Genomic DNA, 13,702 nt, shown 5'->3' on the forward strand with positions numbered 1-13,702 from the left:
TAGAGGACATTGCCAACGGAGACGTGATTCCTGGGCGCCCGTGCACCTTCTCTCCAGCTGGCTCATTGCCCGCCTTTTCCACGGCATGGTACATACCATCACAGCTACTGTGTGCCTACCGGCATTTCCTGGATTGTTCCAGAGGGGCTTTCTCTTAGTTGGGGGAGCACACCAACGTTTTCAACAGAAACCTGGTGTATTCCGTATGTGAAGACTGAGGCCCTCCACATTTATGAGGAGCTAAGAAACCAGAGGGACAAAGGCAACACTAAGGGCTCTACTTAGGTACCTATATGAAACTCATCGGGAACCTAGGAAAGAGAAACTGCAGAGGCTCACGTTCCTTAGTAGTCATAATCGATCGGCTCTCCCAAGTAGCAGCAGCAGACCCGCATTCGTACTGTGACCCCTTAGCTTCGGTGATTTCATTTCATGTGCCCAAAGGTGCTCGATATAACGGTTGGGCCGCCGCTAATAACGTGCCTCGGGTTACAGCCTTTGACATGTTGGCACAGGTCACAGCACTCTCGTCAAGCCAAAGCCGACCTTAACAACCCGGCTCGCCGCCATGGACACGCTCGAGGCGGCGAGGAGCGCGCCGGCCCACGCGAGCAAACCAACCCAGTTGCCGTCGCTGCCCAAGATGGCGCCGGCAACGGGATTGCTGATCAGAACGCCAACCCCCACAAACGCGAGCGTCATTCCCAGCCGCGTGCCAATCTTGGACTTGTCGGCACTCAGAGCCACTACCGCGGCCGCGGGCAGGCCCATGAAGGCGCCGGCCGCAAAGCCAAACAGCACGCTCACGGCGACGACGGCCGGCGCCGTGCGGGCGGCGATCAGGGAAAAGGTCAGGACGGCGCTCGCCAGCGCGACGGCCGTCTGCACATTGACCGAGCCGATCTTGTCGGCGTAGTAGGTCGGAACCAGCCGGCCCGGCAGCGAGCTCGCGTTGATGATGACCAGCAGGTAGTCGGCTAGCGCGGGCGAGACGTCGGTCCTGCTGAGCGCCAGCAGCTGGATGTAGTTGAAGACGACGTAGAGGCCCATGAAGCCGAAGAAGAGGCCCAGGTTGAGCAGGATGTACGGCACGTCCCGGAACGCGGAGCGGTCGACCAGGCTGCGGGACGCGGCAGGAGGCGGCGTCTTCCGTTTCATCACCGCTACCACTACGATCGAGGTCCCGAGGAGGATAAACCCCAGCACGCGGACTGCCCACGGGAACCCGATCTGCAACTGCATCCGGGTGAAGACGATTGGGAATATGACGCCGCCTGGCGCCCTCACCCACCGTCTCAGTAACGAGTATCTCATATGCCATGTCGGGGCGAGTGGGCGGGCTGAACAAAGAAAGAGGACGTACCGACGGCACTGCCGGTAGAGGCGACGCCATTCGCCAACGCGATGCTCTCATGGAAATACTGGGACACCACGGCGGGAGCGGGCAGGTACAAGCAGCCGAAGCCGAGCCCGGTCATGGCGGCCTGGGCCAGGAACACGTGCCAGTACTGGGAGCCGATGCTGGTGAGGAACGTGCCTAGCACCAGCAGCACGGAGCCGACGCATAACAAGGGCTTTAGGTGGCCCCTGTCGAAGATGGGCCCGGCGGCGAGGGACACCAGGAACAGCAGGAAGGCCTGCGTCGACCCGATCCATGCGATGCTCGACGCCGAGTACGAGCGCAGAAAGTCCAGCTGGTAAAAAGTCTGGAAGACCCCGAAGGCGTTCATCAGACCCCTGTATGTAACGGTCGCTCATGGCGGTTAGCAGGCTGGGCATGCAGAACGGGGGACGGAGCTCTGGGTGGCCAAAGTTGGGGGCAAAGGGGAACGGGCGCAGGGGGGGCTGTGGTCTCGCTAACCAGGTGTTCAGATTCAGGCAGAAGGCGCCCAGGACTTGCAGCCATGCGAAGGCGTCTTCCTTCGGCCGCTGGATGGTTAGGCCCTCTTCTGGGTGGTTCTCCTGGCCATCGATCTCCTTTGCTGCTCCATCGTCCGTTCGGGGAGGGGCCGGCGGATCAGGTGGGGAATCAGAAATGGCGATGCTTCCATGCTCTTTCGACTGCATGATATGATGTGTGTGGCGGCGTCGGCACCAGGTCACGGGGCGGGCGTCGTCTCTACTGCGTGTGTGTTCAGTGCGTTGCCGCTGGGGTGAATCCTCCCCAACTTCAAGTTGTGTAGACAGGGCAGGCGTTCTGGATGTGGGCGGATGCTTCGTGTGTGCTGGTAATGGTATCGTTGTTGGCGTGGGACTGTTGGTTGGCTTCTCGACCTGCGCGCTTCGAGGGACGGACGCCGTCAGCGTTCCCCGTGGCGACTGTTGTTCTGTCCATATTTGGTTGCCACCTTCCGTTCCGGGCTCGATTGCCTGCAGGCTGCAGCTGAACCTGTTGGAAAACCAACGGTCTCGAGGTCAGGATTACGCGGTTAAAACAGCGGTTAAACAGAGGTTCTGGGCCGCGAGGGAGCGTTGGTGAGACAGGTGTCCGTGTATGTAACTGTGTTGAATGTCCGAAACCACCAAGAGTCTGCCCTCCGCCGCAACTGCGTGGTATGGATGTCCACACGAAGCATTCGCTGTGCGCTCGGCGCTGCGTCCCAGAGGCGCTGCCCCCCCTGATTCCCCACTGATATACACACAACAGAACCACCCCGGATTGTTCGGCACGGTGGGATTCGCCGGTTATCAACTTGGCACATGCAAGGCCAGGCGCCGACCGATTCCGTAAATTAGTCGGCCAACCACGTTTCGAGGGGGAATGCATCCGCCTGTGCTCTGCTCGGGAGGTAGGTAGTAATCTCGGCATTGTGCCAGAACCTGGCGGTTGTCGACTTACGACGAGGTGCATGTGTATGTAGGTACTTACATGCAAGGATCATGCCGGACGCGGGATAGCCATTCTCATCACATGCAACTGCAAAAACCTTTTCCTATTGTAACGTTATCTGGCCCCATCAAGGGTGGGACGCCAGTCCGTACCAAGATTCACCTTCCTCGATCTGCAACGGCGGCAGCAGTCGGCCAGAGGACACGCCCGTCGGGACACGACTTGAACCGATCCACCATGGGCCCGGGGACCTCATCTTCGTGCTTGAAGCAAGCAGTGTGCTCCAACGCCCATGTCTCCAGCGCCCTCCAGTCCCTGCACATCCGGACCTGTCCTGCCCCCGTGCCGGCCGGGGTCTGGAAGCCGGCGTATCGGGGCGTGTCGTCGGCGTTGCAGAGTACGTCCTGCCGGAGCTGGTCGAGGCAGTGCAGCGCGTGCGAGAGCGCAATGTGGTTTGGGACGCCCTGCTCCGTGTATTTGATGTAGCGGAAGAGCGTGCGCTGAATGGCGTGCCGTTAGTGATTGCTGGGGACCCCCTGTGGCTCAATAGACGGAACAGACTCATACCAAACAATGAAGGTTGTGAAATCCCTGGAGTAGATAAACGCCCTTGTCTTGATCCCATGGAAAGCGGTAAGCGTGCGGCAGTCGTTTCTCGCTGACGTAGTCCGAGGGCAGTGCGACCACGCCCGGGTCGCCGCTGAGCTTCTCCCACAGATCAGTCACAGCGCTAAGGTTATCCCCGGTGTAGTCGGTGTCTGGATAGATCTGAAGGGGAAGTGTCCGCTTGAGACCGGCTGCGAGGGTCTTTAGTGAGTAACAATGACTCCCAGGGATGGGAAAACGTGGCAATACGGACCATAGTACGAGACAGAGTCAGTCTCCTGCGGCGGGGGGGTCACATGTTTGATTTGCCATGCGAGGAATATGTTGACTGTTATGGATACTGCGAGAAAGACAAGTGCTGTAGCAGCAACAATCCATGACAGCAACGGATGGCGAGGCGGGCGTTGTTGAACGGAGCAGGGTACTTGGGAAGACTCATCGTCCCTCCATCGCTCGTCGGGGTCCTGTTGAACCGCTTGATAGCTTTTTGAGCGAGGAGCCATGTTGCGGAAGAGAAGTAACTAAGAACAACGAAGGAAGCGTGGCGCAGAGCGCCCATGGGAGACGGAGTATGGAGGGTCCGGGGCCAAAGTGCGGGGGGCAGCCCAAATATGATAATATCCGCGCACGGGAGGTGCATGTATGCCCCCTTACCGCTCCCCCTCCTCCTCTTTTCATACTGAACCAGCCACCAATCCTGTCCTCTGTGCTGCTCCCTTTTTAGAGCCAACAATCTAAATATCTCACGTGTAGAGCGCTGTAAATCGATAAATCATAATGTAGTTCTTTTGTATCGAGTTCTGGGTTCAGGGGGAAACCCCATGGTAATTCAGAGCATTACCTAGATACCCCTGCCTTGGACGATCTAAATGTTGCAACACTTGAGCCACGCAGGTATCTAGATGCCCTCACGGATTTCACGATGGATTTGTAGGGCATTGGGAGCTAGATATGAGGTGTCTGGGAGGCACTGGGTGCCCGATTGCCGTCCACGGATGATGCAGAAATCACAAGACACTAGCAGAGGCTTCGGCTCGGAAATGGGGTGGCTTCAATACTGCGGTACTGTTTGAGGAATGCCATGGCTTCATCCCCAACCCCGGCTTATGCTTGAGTATTCTCTGGTGCACGATATATCGCGAGCGGATCTCTGAATCCCTATTCCTCACGATTCTAGAAATTCCCGGCCTCAAACGCTAGCATCAGGAGAGTCAACCCAAGACTGGTCAACCTTTGCCGGATAGGCAACGGCCTCGTCGGCATCAACGGCTACAGCAGCACCCATCAGCGCGTGTTCCAACGATAGAGAACGGACACAGTTTGTCCCGAGTCATGTTCACCCACCCGCTCTCTTGGTGTTGGCTGCATCCACCCAGGATTGATCAACCTGGGCAGGATAGGCGACAGCCTCGTCGGCATCCACAACCTGAGCGTCACCCGGAGCTGGAGGTTTGTTAGCTGTCGACGTATCTCACACATAAGGTCGGTAAAAAAGGCACTCACTGGGCCGAGGCAGGGCCGCCGTGGTGGCCGCGAGGGCCAGGAGAGAACCGAGGATGGCGTGGATCTTCATGCTGTTATTTCTGTCGTAGGGCTCTGCTGAGGATGGAAGCGTGTGTATGATCTACATGGGGGTTGGGGAGTTGTATTCGACGGCCAGACGGGGATGTGGCAGGGTCTATCTATGTATGCACAGCAGGCAGGTACAGTACCTACCTAGATAACGAGCACGCGGTTAACTGTGTTTTTCTTTTATCCGCATGCAACGCATTGCCTTGGTTTGTTGGACATTGCGTTCACCAATCCGCCACGCAGGCTGCATCCCGCATGTTATTGGCACCCTCACATTGTCAGTTCTACACAACCATGGCGACAGCATTGGCAGGCAGCTGGAAGGCCTATTACCGAACGCTGTACCGCTCATCGGGAGGGCGGAGGATCACAGCCAAGGTTGGGAAGGGTGCGGCATGGTTGGCCCCCAATCTCGGTAGATCCGACTTCCGTGTCAGGAACAGTCGATGATTGACTCGATGCTACATACTTCGTACTTCGTCCAACAAACGAACGGGTCCTTGCAGCGTTTGAAAGTGCCCGCAGCGCCGAGAATAGCTCGTGCCCGGCCTTTTCCGCACGCCGTGCAAATTCTCGTCGCTCCCACACGCCACTCGCAGGAGATCGTTCGGTAGGAGCTCGGTGTACGTGACGTGTGACGGACGTTACTGTGTGCGCCGGTCTGTGCCACAGCCTGGCAGGGCTGATTCGCAACGGTACATCCGCAGTGCCATGATTGGACTGGCGGGCCCTTTTCTGCTGGCCATGTACAATCGATGGGCGGCCAGACCCATCTGACATGGCACGGTGATGAGTGGAAGGATGCTGCATGCACATATATGGTGATACAGAACCAGGTGAACTCGGCCGGATCTCTCGGTGAACTCAATTTCTGTGGTGAAACTAATATCTCGAGACTGTCCTCGGACTCTGCCACCCTTTCTGCCCTGTGGAACATCGGAGGCCTGCTCGATCTGTATATTGACTGTTCCTCTTGGTTCTAGACCACTACAAACAGACGGCTTTCGACATGGAGCTTCCCTCTTCCTAGTCCATATCTCACCGCCGCCCGGGCCCTTATCCCACTGGTCCGTTCCAGCTAAGCGGGATATCCGCACTTACTTGTGACTACCGTGCTGGTGAGACTCGGGAGTTTGACGAAAGCCGTGGAGGTTGTTCACTCGGTGGGCCTCGGCCCAGGCCGCCAGAGCGCCGTAGTCGCGGCAAACTCGAGCGGTTCCCCACCCCGTCACGCCGCCGAGCGCCGGGTCAACCGGCTCCAGCGTCGCATCGGCGGCGCACATCAAGGTTTGGCGGAGATAGTCGAAGCAGTGCCTCATGTGCCGGACCGCGTCTTCGGCATCATGACCCGGGTGCCGATCTAGGGTGGCGTAATAGTTCCGGTGAACGGACCACTAACACTCGTGCATGGATGCCGATCAGCCGGAGCGCTGCGGCGAGGTCAAGCTGGGAGAGAGATGGAAAGTGGACGGAAGGGGGCAGACGGGCCTCCGGCCCTGGACCCTGGGCTTGCGGTGTCTAGCTGAGCGACAAAAGATGGAGAAAGACGAACCAAGCAGTGCAGTTGATGGACTGCAGACAGCGTGTAAACCTGCGGCGTGGCCGGAGGGTATCGGACCGATCCCTGCCCCCCTGTCATTGCCGTCAACATCGGAATAATCGCTGTCCGGGGGTGTGACATACGTGGAACAAGATCGTCCCAGGCCTGGGCCGTAGTGGTGTTGAGGTGCGGGTCCTCGCTGAAGGTGCGGTTATACTTGAATGTCTGTCTGACGATAGGGATAGTTATGTCGAGCTTGGCCGGTTGTAGAAAGTCATTGTCTGCTGGTGAGCCAGCAGGTGCAAGAATGACCGCCGCTGTAATGACCCCGAGGGTAAACGAGAGGACCGCAACTGCGGGAATGACAAGGAGGTGGCGGATTCTCTTTGCGCCGTCATCTTTCGCAGCAACAGTGGGACGTTCCTGGAGGGCAGGGATGGGCAGATAGCCCGGCTTGGAACGGAACATGCGCATTGTGTTCGTCGTGAAAAGGGGGCTGGATCCCGTGGGGGCGCTCCCCTTGAGCACCGTCGCCTACTTGTACGCAGACGACCTCGGCACCCCGAGGAGCCTTACATTGTTGTAACATTGAGCGGGAAGCTGGCTTCGCAAGGAAGACGACCCGGGCCTCCTTGGCTCGGGAAGATGTGAATTTAGACCCCTGCATGACTCTTCCTTCTGCCTTTCCTCCCCGGGTTCCAGAAATCATTTCCTGCCCGGGGCCAATCACCCGCACCGATGTACCTGTATTTAGGTAGGTAGTAATCAACTGCGCCAACATGCAACCCACCATCAAGCCCAGCCAGCACCAACAGTTGATGCGTTGATCACGCGCCCGCCAGAGCTACCGAGGTACGGAGATATTAAAATGCATAGTAGGTACCCACCACTGTCCACATTACTGCGTAGCATTGAACGCACAGAGATGGCCAGCTCTGTATCCCTGCACTCGCCCACTCAGATTTCTTGGTCGAGAAGCACTGCAAGTGGGTTTGTTTATGTTGCTGGCTCTGTTGCAGGAGCCTTCCTGTTTCCTGCTCGCCGTACCGTCATCGACGACCTCTTGAATTCACGAGAACAGTAGACCCAGAGGGTTAGTAGGTAGTGGTATCCGCTACCTTAGCCAGACAGAGCAGGATGGGCAGAACGGATGACTGTGGAGACGAGGAGTATAACCGCGTCCTCTCCGAAGATCGACTCCTACCGGATGAGGATTGCTACGATGATAAGCAGCCCATTCGTCCGCACGAGGGACGAAGCACACGGAAATTCCGACCCATCTATTTCCATGTTGTCCTGATCTTGGTGTATTCCGCCATCTACGTAGGCCTTCTCCTTCGAACTTTCAGTACCAGGCCCCCTGATGCAAATCCTTCGGTACCCCAACCGAGGCCACCACATCGCCGTCAGTGAACACACCACTTCTTTACCTTGATTGGAGATGGGCGGGTTGTTGTTGACCGGTGATACAGTTCCGGCCCGCGAAGGACTCATTTGGGAGGAGCGAAAATTCCCGACAGAAATCACCAATAACGCTTTTGCTGGGGACCCTCGGCCAGAACTGGATGAGGCATGGCATCACCTGTTGCACAGTACGTTTGTCCAGGCACTGCTAGGGCATGCTGCCGCGAAGGACAGCCCACTAATGGTCATTTTCCAGACGACAATATACTCGTACCCAAGGAGTACCTCGATGAGCGCAACTTGACCTCCATCTACACCAAAGACGGAACGCATGGGGTCGCTTCCCTCAGCACCTACCACGCTTTGCACTGCCTGGTATGTAAGCAGCCGACTGCACGCACTTGCCTTTATGTACGTTCAGGACGTGGGGACCGTGATGCTAACCGCAAATACAGAAAAAGGTCAAGAGAATGCTCTTCAAGACGTATTACCATGATGGCAAGTCTGAAGAAGCCATGGCGCGGGAGATCAAACACGTTGGTACGCGTTCCATTCTATCCTCAGGGAGAAGATTTGCTCCCTGATGCGTTCGCTGGTGCTTCTTGTCAACTAGCTAACTAACCGTGCGTGGCATGTTCAATATCAGACCACTGTGTCGAGTATATCCGCGAGGCACTCATGTGCCAGCCGGACCTCTCGCTCGTCACATTCCGTTGGATCAACGACACGGCCCAGCACGAGGACAAATCTGCCTTCTATCCCACCAATTTTGACGTTTCCCTGCACACCTGTGCAAAGTGGGAGCCGTTAGATCAATGGGCAGGCGCACGCAGGTTCGATTTGTTTGACGTGGATTTGCTTCAGAGACCGGTGGCGTCTGTCGGCCCGGCTTGAGTGTCGGAGGTGGCCCCGTCTGGTGGCATTCATCAAACGTGTCTGAAGGTAAGGCCCGGGAGTCTGGCACAAACGCCAACTTACAGATACCTACTAAGAAGCTGCTGTCGAGTTTGTCCTCGTGATGAATATGAGGATGAGATTCAGAAGATCTATACCTAAGCAGGGTGCTACTTGACACGATGCTGAAATGAGTTCTATTATCCATACCTACTTACGTACGATGTAAGGTACGTAGGTAGGTAGCTAGATAGGTCTGAACGACCGATCAGTCCTCTCCTCTAGCATAGCTTCAGTCTTCTCCTCTAGGATAGCTTCAGTCTTCTCCTCCAGGATAGCTTCAGTCTCCTCCTCCAGGATAGCTTCCACGATGCCATCGGCATCCGTTTGCGTGGGGAGCCAGAACTTGACCACTTTCAGGCCCGCCTTTTCGAGCAATGCCCGCCACTGCTTCTCGGTACGCTCCATGCCCGCGTTGAAACACATCATTGTCATGTCCAGCATGGCGTGGAACGTGGAAGCGCCCTGCTCCGGGATAAGCATCTCGTGTATCAGCAGCTTCGAATACCCCGGTTTCATTGCTGCCTTGACCTGCGCCAGGATCTGGAGGCAGATGTGGTCCGGCCAGTCGTGCAGGATGTGGTGGAAGAAGTAAGCCCGCGCACCTATAGAGGCGAAGCGGTAGGCCTCTCGTTAGCTCGGATTCTGAAGGCACAGGGCAAGGGGTGAAGCTCCCACCTTTCACGGGCTGCTCGGTAAAGAAGTCATAGCTCATAAGCTCAATCGCGGGATCGAGGCCCGCAACGGCGCCGTTCTCGATCATGGAACGTAGCTCTTGCAGCACCAGCCGCCCCTGATTGGGATACGCCGAGTGGAACGCCGCCAGGTCATGGCCCTTTCCAGCCCCCACGTCCACAACCAGGGCAGAATCCTCGTCCTTGACAAATCCATTGAGAAGGTGGTCCCGGACAGGGAACCAATCGACCCAGTAGCTCCGAGCGCCCATCGTGTTGCCCATGAAGGTGTTGAAATCCTGGAAGACCCGGGGCATCGAGCTGAACAGCTGAAAGGTGTTGAGCTTGGTCTGGAAGGCGTACTGCATAAAGCCGTTCTGCGGGTCCGTTGGGCAGTGATAGCCGGCTTCGCGGAGGTACTTGGGAGCTTTGATAGCTGCACCCACAATCATCTCACCGCTGTAGCAGTGTTGCATGTGTGTTAGAATACCCGTGCGTCACGACCATCAAAAGAAATAATAATAAGAACTTCATCACGTACACCATCCGATGGCCCGCCGCAATCTCCTCCGTCGCCATCGCTTTTGTGAGGGCCGTGGCCACCCACCTCTGCTCGCCATCCTCCTTGACAAAGCCGATGGCCGCTAGAGGTCTCAGGATGCGGACTTGGTGATGTGAGCCGGGTCAGACTTTGAGTTCCACAAGCAGGCAGTGCGGGTAGGGGGCACTAAGCCGCAAGAGAATAACGCACTAATTAAGAGCTCTTCCGCTTCCGAGAGAAAGGCAAGGTCGCCCGAGCTGAGTGGAACCTCTGCGGTTGCAATGTACTCGAACAGGTGCAACTCGATGGCGATTCTCGCAGCCGTCGGAAGGAAAGGCTGTCAAGAGACTTTTGTCAGATCAAAGCGTCGCCTCAAGTCGGACCCTGGTTGAAATTGGAGTTGGCCTGCCGTACAGAAAATGCCAGATCCACGGCTATGTTCACTGGATCTTCGAGACATGTTGTGAGCTGTCTGCTCAACCGGAGGGCTTCCCTTCGTGCCGTCTCATCGTTGCCTGCAGAGAGCTTGGCAGTGAGGTTGTTGAGTTGTGTAATGAGGTCGGCTGGTTCTTGATCGGGGCCCGCCATGGCCAGACAGTTCTTGGGTGTGACCGGGAGGGAGGGCGAGAAGTGGCCCGCACGGCTGGTATGTTATCGATGAAGGGACTCGGTCTCAGTGGACGTAAGCAGGGTTCCTCCTTGACCTTTTGGCCCCTTTCTCTCGAGATGGAAAACAACGGTCTTGTGTAACGAGACCTTGCTACTGATTGGGACAGGGCGAAAAGGGGGCGGCCGAGTGCTGGAACGCACCGGTCTTGCCGGGTGCCGAAAGTGGCCATTTTGAATTCCGGCCGGCCAAACCTCCAGGATGAGAAACCGGCAGTTGGGGAGCTCGACTTCACAATCGCCTCCTCGCCCCCTGTTGTGTGTGACAAACATGCCCGCCATCCTCCGGGGTATCCATGGCCAGCATTTCCATGATCCTTCCAACCTGGCCTGTGATCTCCCTTCTTGGAGGTACCCCGTACACTGGGCGACAAGAACGGCAGCATAATATATTAAGGGGCCTTCGCGGGTGCAAAGTACCTGCCGGGTCGAGGTGCTTTGCAGGTTCCCACATGGGGGCCAAGAATTGGCTGCTGCGGTTGGCTGCACTGCCCATGCAGTTGGCCGGTTCGATAACGAGCCGCTCCAGTACGGCGCGTCGAGGCCTCAGCGTTCCGCGCAGGGAAGGTTACACAAGTGTGAAGGAGGGTACCATTTTGTAAACTCGTCTGTTCCTCCCCTGGTTGGTGCGGCGCGGGCGGCGCGGACGGCTCGGACGGCGCGGAGGGGGACCGTCTGCGCTGCCGACCCGGTCAGCCCGGGCAGTTCTAAAGATCAGCATGCAGGGTAGCATGATGCGGGAGAGAGGACGGGAAAAAGAGAAAAAGAGAAAACCATCAAGGGCCCACCCTCCATTTTCACTGACACCAGCAACGTACATACATCGTCAACGGACCGCGCGCTAGCACGCGTTGGCTGCGCTTCTCCTCGCTATGGCTGCGAATGATCTTGGCCCAGCCGTCATCGCGGTTGCTTGGACTTTCGCAGCCCTTGCGACTGCAGTGGTTGGAGCACGGATCTACGTCCGCGTGCGCTTTTTGCGAACCCTGAAAATCGATGACTACATTATCCTCTTGACACTGGTTAGTCTCCCCCCCCCCCCCCCGGACCCCTTTTTCGCCCTTCCCTGTTGCGCGCCGCACCCCTGCCCATCGTGGCGTCCACGTTTACACTGCGACTACTTTCACGGTCACAAACTCGAACCCAGTGCCTAATTACAAAATGTCTAGTTGCTCGGGTTTGGGAATAGCATCTTCCTCACCATGGCCGTGGACTGGGGCTTGGGACAACACCTCTCAGTCCTCCAGGCCGAGCCCGCGCGCATCATGTACACGGTGAAGTGGGTGTACCTCTGCGAGTTCTTCTCCATCATGTGCCCTGGGTTCGGCCGGATATCGTTCGCCTTCTTGCTTCTCAGCATCATCCCGCCGACTACCGGCCGTAAAGTCTTTCTCTGGAGCGTCATCGGTGCCCAGTTCGTCGTCGATGTCGGAACTGTCATCATCAGCTTCGCGCAGTGCAGACCTATCGAAGGCTACTGGGACAAGAGTTTGAACGCGGATTGCTGGCCGCCCCATATCCAACAATACACCGGGTTTTTCCAAGGCTGTAAGTCGATGCCTCATCCCCACCCTAACCTTTGGTCTAGCGATATCGAGATTCACGAATGCTGACTGAGCGCCAACAACAGCGTTTTGTTCGCTGGTTGACCTTGTTCTTGCTCTATTTCCCGTCACCTTATTCTGGTCACTGAGGATGGAATGGAAGCAGAAAGCCGCGCTCAGCGCCCTCATGGGCCTGGGCGTCTTGTGAGTCGTTCTATCCACCAGCGGCGGGCCTTTACAGCCTTAGGTACCTGCTCTAACAATGGTTGCGTATCCAGCGCGATGATTGCATCCATCGTGAAGACCGTCGGACTCCGAGCCCTTACTGAGACCGAAGACTTGACTTGTAAGCCCCGCGGACAACATATCCACTAGCACAAGATCCCCCCCGGATTGTGGCTGACTCGCCCCGCGCATCAGACGCCATGGCAGATTTGGCAATTTGGTGGACGTGAGTAAAGTCTCGGTTGTCCCAGAGCAGTAGAGTGATCTGACCGCGTCTCTGACACTCTGTACCTCACTCCAGCCTCGAAGCCTACCTCGTCCTGATAGCAGCCTCGATGCCGACGCTACGGCCGATATTCAAGCGTGGAAGAAACCACACCCACGACGCAAGCGGATACGGGACAGGACAGAGCGGGTGGAGCCAATCCAAGAGAGCAAAGATGACCAACCCGGACGGCGCCGGGCCGTTCATGACCCTTAGCCAGCCCTCATCCCGCGAGGAGATCGACCTCGCCGACTGGGAGCCGCCCACCGAAAACAGTACATACCGAGTTAATGCAGCGGTGGAATACGAGGAGCCGGAACGGGATAACGCTACAGACGGCATCAGGAGAGACGTCACGGTGACGGTTGTTTACGGGAAACCAAGCCCCTCCGAGGAGAAGTTAACAGGCTGAGCCTTTGCAGAATCCGAAGATTCGTTATGTGCATCGTGGGACGCCGGGGAACTGTAAAGCCGGGGAGGGAGCTAGAGAAACTAGTAGCCTAGCTGTCTCTGCCGTGTGTGGTATTTGTAGTTGTGAGAGAAAGAAGGACATAAGATCGGTGGGTGGCCGACTGCAAGCTGCTGCTGGCAAGCAGTAGCCACAGGCCAACCTCCGAGCCCTAACCACGACTCGCTACCTCGAGTTATCCGTCTCATACCTTCACCAGCCGCACGTGAAGAGTGTCAACCGGAAACCGTCTGGTCGTGGGATGTGGAGCGTAAATGGCGCAAGTGGGTGAGAGGTAGCCTACGGACGACTCATCCTACGTTTCATTTCTTCCTACGTGCGGACCGAAGAGAGTACCTAGGTAGGCTGGCGGTGTAAAAACTCGCTCGCAAACCTCGAGGCCACTCCACCCAGAATCCGGTCATGTTTCGTC

The 13,702-nt window shown here is 57.0% G+C and overlaps 8 protein-coding genes across 8 annotated transcripts; 2 read left to right on the plus strand and 6 right to left on the minus strand.

The window, feature by feature from the left end:
- Positions 1-516: 516 nt before the first annotated feature.
- On the minus strand, positions 517-2,067 carry B0H64DRAFT_415767 (major facilitator superfamily domain-containing protein; the record flags this gene model as incomplete). Its single annotated transcript, XM_062805121.1, has 3 exons — positions 517-1,274; positions 1,364-1,737; positions 1,862-2,067. 3 exons carry the CDS (start codon positions 2,065-2,067, stop codon positions 517-519), a joined length of 1,338 nt encoding a protein of 445 aa, XP_062662987.1.
- Positions 1,951-3,014, minus strand: B0H64DRAFT_100622 (uncharacterized protein). The gene is made up of 2 exons (XM_062797650.1): positions 2,983-3,014; positions 1,951-2,927 (listed from the first exon to the last, which is right to left on the minus strand). The coding sequence occupies exon 2, from the start codon at positions 2,849-2,851 to the stop codon at positions 2,171-2,173; it is 681 nt and encodes a 226-aa protein (XP_062662988.1). The 5' UTR covers positions 2,852-2,927; positions 2,983-3,014; the 3' UTR covers positions 1,951-2,170.
- Positions 2,989-3,939, minus strand: B0H64DRAFT_317844 (uncharacterized protein; the record flags this gene model as incomplete). The annotated part of the gene is made up of 3 exons (XM_062800357.1): positions 2,989-3,330; positions 3,398-3,637; positions 3,676-3,939. 3 exons carry the CDS (start codon positions 3,937-3,939, stop codon positions 2,989-2,991), a joined length of 846 nt encoding a protein of 281 aa, XP_062662989.1.
- Positions 3,940-4,464: 525 nt separating this feature from the next.
- On the minus strand, positions 4,465-5,336 carry B0H64DRAFT_388552 (uncharacterized protein). The gene is made up of 3 exons (XM_062803279.1): positions 4,940-5,336; positions 4,781-4,879; positions 4,465-4,705 (listed from the first exon to the last, which is right to left on the minus strand). The coding sequence occupies exons 1-3, from the start codon at positions 5,007-5,009 to the stop codon at positions 4,626-4,628; spliced, it is 249 nt and encodes an 82-aa protein (XP_062662990.1). The 5' UTR covers positions 5,010-5,336; the 3' UTR covers positions 4,465-4,625.
- Positions 5,337-5,827: 491 nt separating this feature from the next.
- On the minus strand, positions 5,828-7,241 carry B0H64DRAFT_388553 (uncharacterized protein). The gene is made up of 3 exons (XM_062803280.1): positions 6,692-7,241; positions 6,561-6,640; positions 5,828-6,402 (listed from the first exon to the last, which is right to left on the minus strand). Exons 1-3 carry the CDS (start codon positions 7,020-7,022, stop codon positions 6,106-6,108), a joined length of 708 nt encoding a protein of 235 aa, XP_062662991.1. The 5' UTR covers positions 7,023-7,241; the 3' UTR covers positions 5,828-6,105.
- Positions 7,242-7,573: 332 nt separating this feature from the next.
- B0H64DRAFT_100797 (uncharacterized protein) lies at positions 7,574-9,016 on the plus strand. The gene is made up of 5 exons (XM_062797651.1): positions 7,574-7,953; positions 8,021-8,140; positions 8,209-8,327; positions 8,408-8,492; positions 8,599-9,016. The coding sequence occupies exons 1-5, from the start codon at positions 7,686-7,688 to the stop codon at positions 8,844-8,846; spliced, it is 840 nt and encodes a 279-aa protein (XP_062662992.1). The 5' UTR covers positions 7,574-7,685; the 3' UTR covers positions 8,847-9,016.
- Positions 8,909-10,795, minus strand: B0H64DRAFT_100807 (sterigmatocystin 8-O-methyltransferase). The gene is made up of 5 exons (XM_062797652.1): positions 10,536-10,795; positions 10,332-10,458; positions 10,122-10,245; positions 9,585-10,039; positions 8,909-9,511 (listed from the first exon to the last, which is right to left on the minus strand). The coding sequence occupies exons 1-5, from the start codon at positions 10,707-10,709 to the stop codon at positions 9,093-9,095; spliced, it is 1,299 nt and encodes a 432-aa protein (XP_062662993.1). The 5' UTR covers positions 10,710-10,795; the 3' UTR covers positions 8,909-9,092.
- Positions 10,796-11,513: 718 nt separating this feature from the next.
- Positions 11,514-13,680, plus strand: B0H64DRAFT_388565 (uncharacterized protein). Its single transcript, XM_062803281.1, has 6 exons — positions 11,514-11,809; positions 11,957-12,335; positions 12,418-12,535; positions 12,610-12,677; positions 12,752-12,782; positions 12,858-13,680. Exons 1-6 carry the CDS (start codon positions 11,660-11,662, stop codon positions 13,231-13,233), a joined length of 1,122 nt encoding a protein of 373 aa, XP_062662994.1. The 5' UTR covers positions 11,514-11,659; the 3' UTR covers positions 13,234-13,680.
- Positions 13,681-13,702: the final 22 nt, after the last annotated feature.

Source organism: Chaetomium fimeti (genome assembly GCF_033439085.1).
Source record: "Chaetomium fimeti strain CBS 168.71 chromosome Unknown B0H64scaffold_2, whole genome shotgun sequence".
Taxonomy (NCBI): domain Eukaryota; kingdom Fungi; phylum Ascomycota; class Sordariomycetes; order Sordariales; family Chaetomiaceae; genus Chaetomium; species Chaetomium fimeti.

Excerpts from the sequence above, each read along its gene's own strand:
- B0H64DRAFT_100622 (XM_062797650.1), bottom strand. The coding sequence starts at position 2,851 with ATGCACCTCGTCGTAAGTCGACAACCGCCAGGTTCTGGCACAATGCCG.
- B0H64DRAFT_388552 (XM_062803279.1), bottom strand. The coding sequence starts at position 5,009 with ATGAAGATCCACGCCATCCTCGGTTCTCTCCTGGCCCTCGCGGCCACC. Across the intron at positions 4,880-4,939 it reads GGCGGCCCTGCCTCGGCCCA|CTCCGGGTGACGCTCAGGTT; the intron begins GTGAGTGCCTTT and ends ACAAACCTCCAG. Across the intron at positions 4,706-4,780 it reads AGCCAACACCAAGAGAGCGG|CCGTTGATGCCGACGAGGCC; the intron begins GTGGGTGAACAT and ends GTGCTGCTGTAG.
- B0H64DRAFT_388553 (XM_062803280.1), bottom strand. The coding sequence starts at position 7,022 with ATGCGCATGTTCCGTTCCAAGCCGGGCTATCTGCCCATCCCTGCCCTC. Across the intron at positions 6,641-6,691 it reads CTGGGACGATCTTGTTCCAC|GGGGGCAGGGATCGGTCCGA; the intron begins GTATGTCACACC and ends CGGCAATGACAG. Across the intron at positions 6,403-6,560 it reads TCCATCAACTGCACTGCTTG|TGGTCCGTTCACCGGAACTA; the intron begins GTTCGTCTTTCT and ends CACGAGTGTTAG.
- B0H64DRAFT_100797 (XM_062797651.1), top strand. The coding sequence starts at position 7,686 with ATGGGCAGAACGGATGACTGTGGAGACGAGGAGTATAACCGCGTCCTC. Across the intron at positions 7,954-8,020 it reads ACCGAGGCCACCACATCGCC|TTCCGGCCCGCGAAGGACTC; the intron begins GTCAGTGAACAC and ends CCGGTGATACAG. Across the intron at positions 8,493-8,598 it reads GCGGGAGATCAAACACGTTG|ACCACTGTGTCGAGTATATC; the intron begins GTACGCGTTCCA and ends GTTCAATATCAG.
- B0H64DRAFT_100807 (XM_062797652.1), bottom strand. The coding sequence starts at position 10,709 with ATGGCGGGCCCCGATCAAGAACCAGCCGACCTCATTACACAACTCAAC. Across the intron at positions 10,459-10,535 it reads CCGTGGATCTGGCATTTTCT|CCTTTCCTTCCGACGGCTGC; the intron begins GTACGGCAGGCC and ends GTCTCTTGACAG. Across the intron at positions 10,246-10,331 it reads AGCGGAAGAGCTCTTAATTA|TCCGCATCCTGAGACCTCTA; the intron begins GTGCGTTATTCT and ends CACATCACCAAG.
- B0H64DRAFT_388565 (XM_062803281.1), top strand. The coding sequence starts at position 11,660 with ATGGCTGCGAATGATCTTGGCCCAGCCGTCATCGCGGTTGCTTGGACT. Across the intron at positions 11,810-11,956 it reads ACATTATCCTCTTGACACTG|TTGCTCGGGTTTGGGAATAG; the intron begins GTTAGTCTCCCC and ends CAAAATGTCTAG. Across the intron at positions 12,536-12,609 it reads CTCATGGGCCTGGGCGTCTT|CGCGATGATTGCATCCATCG; the intron begins GTGAGTCGTTCT and ends TTGCGTATCCAG.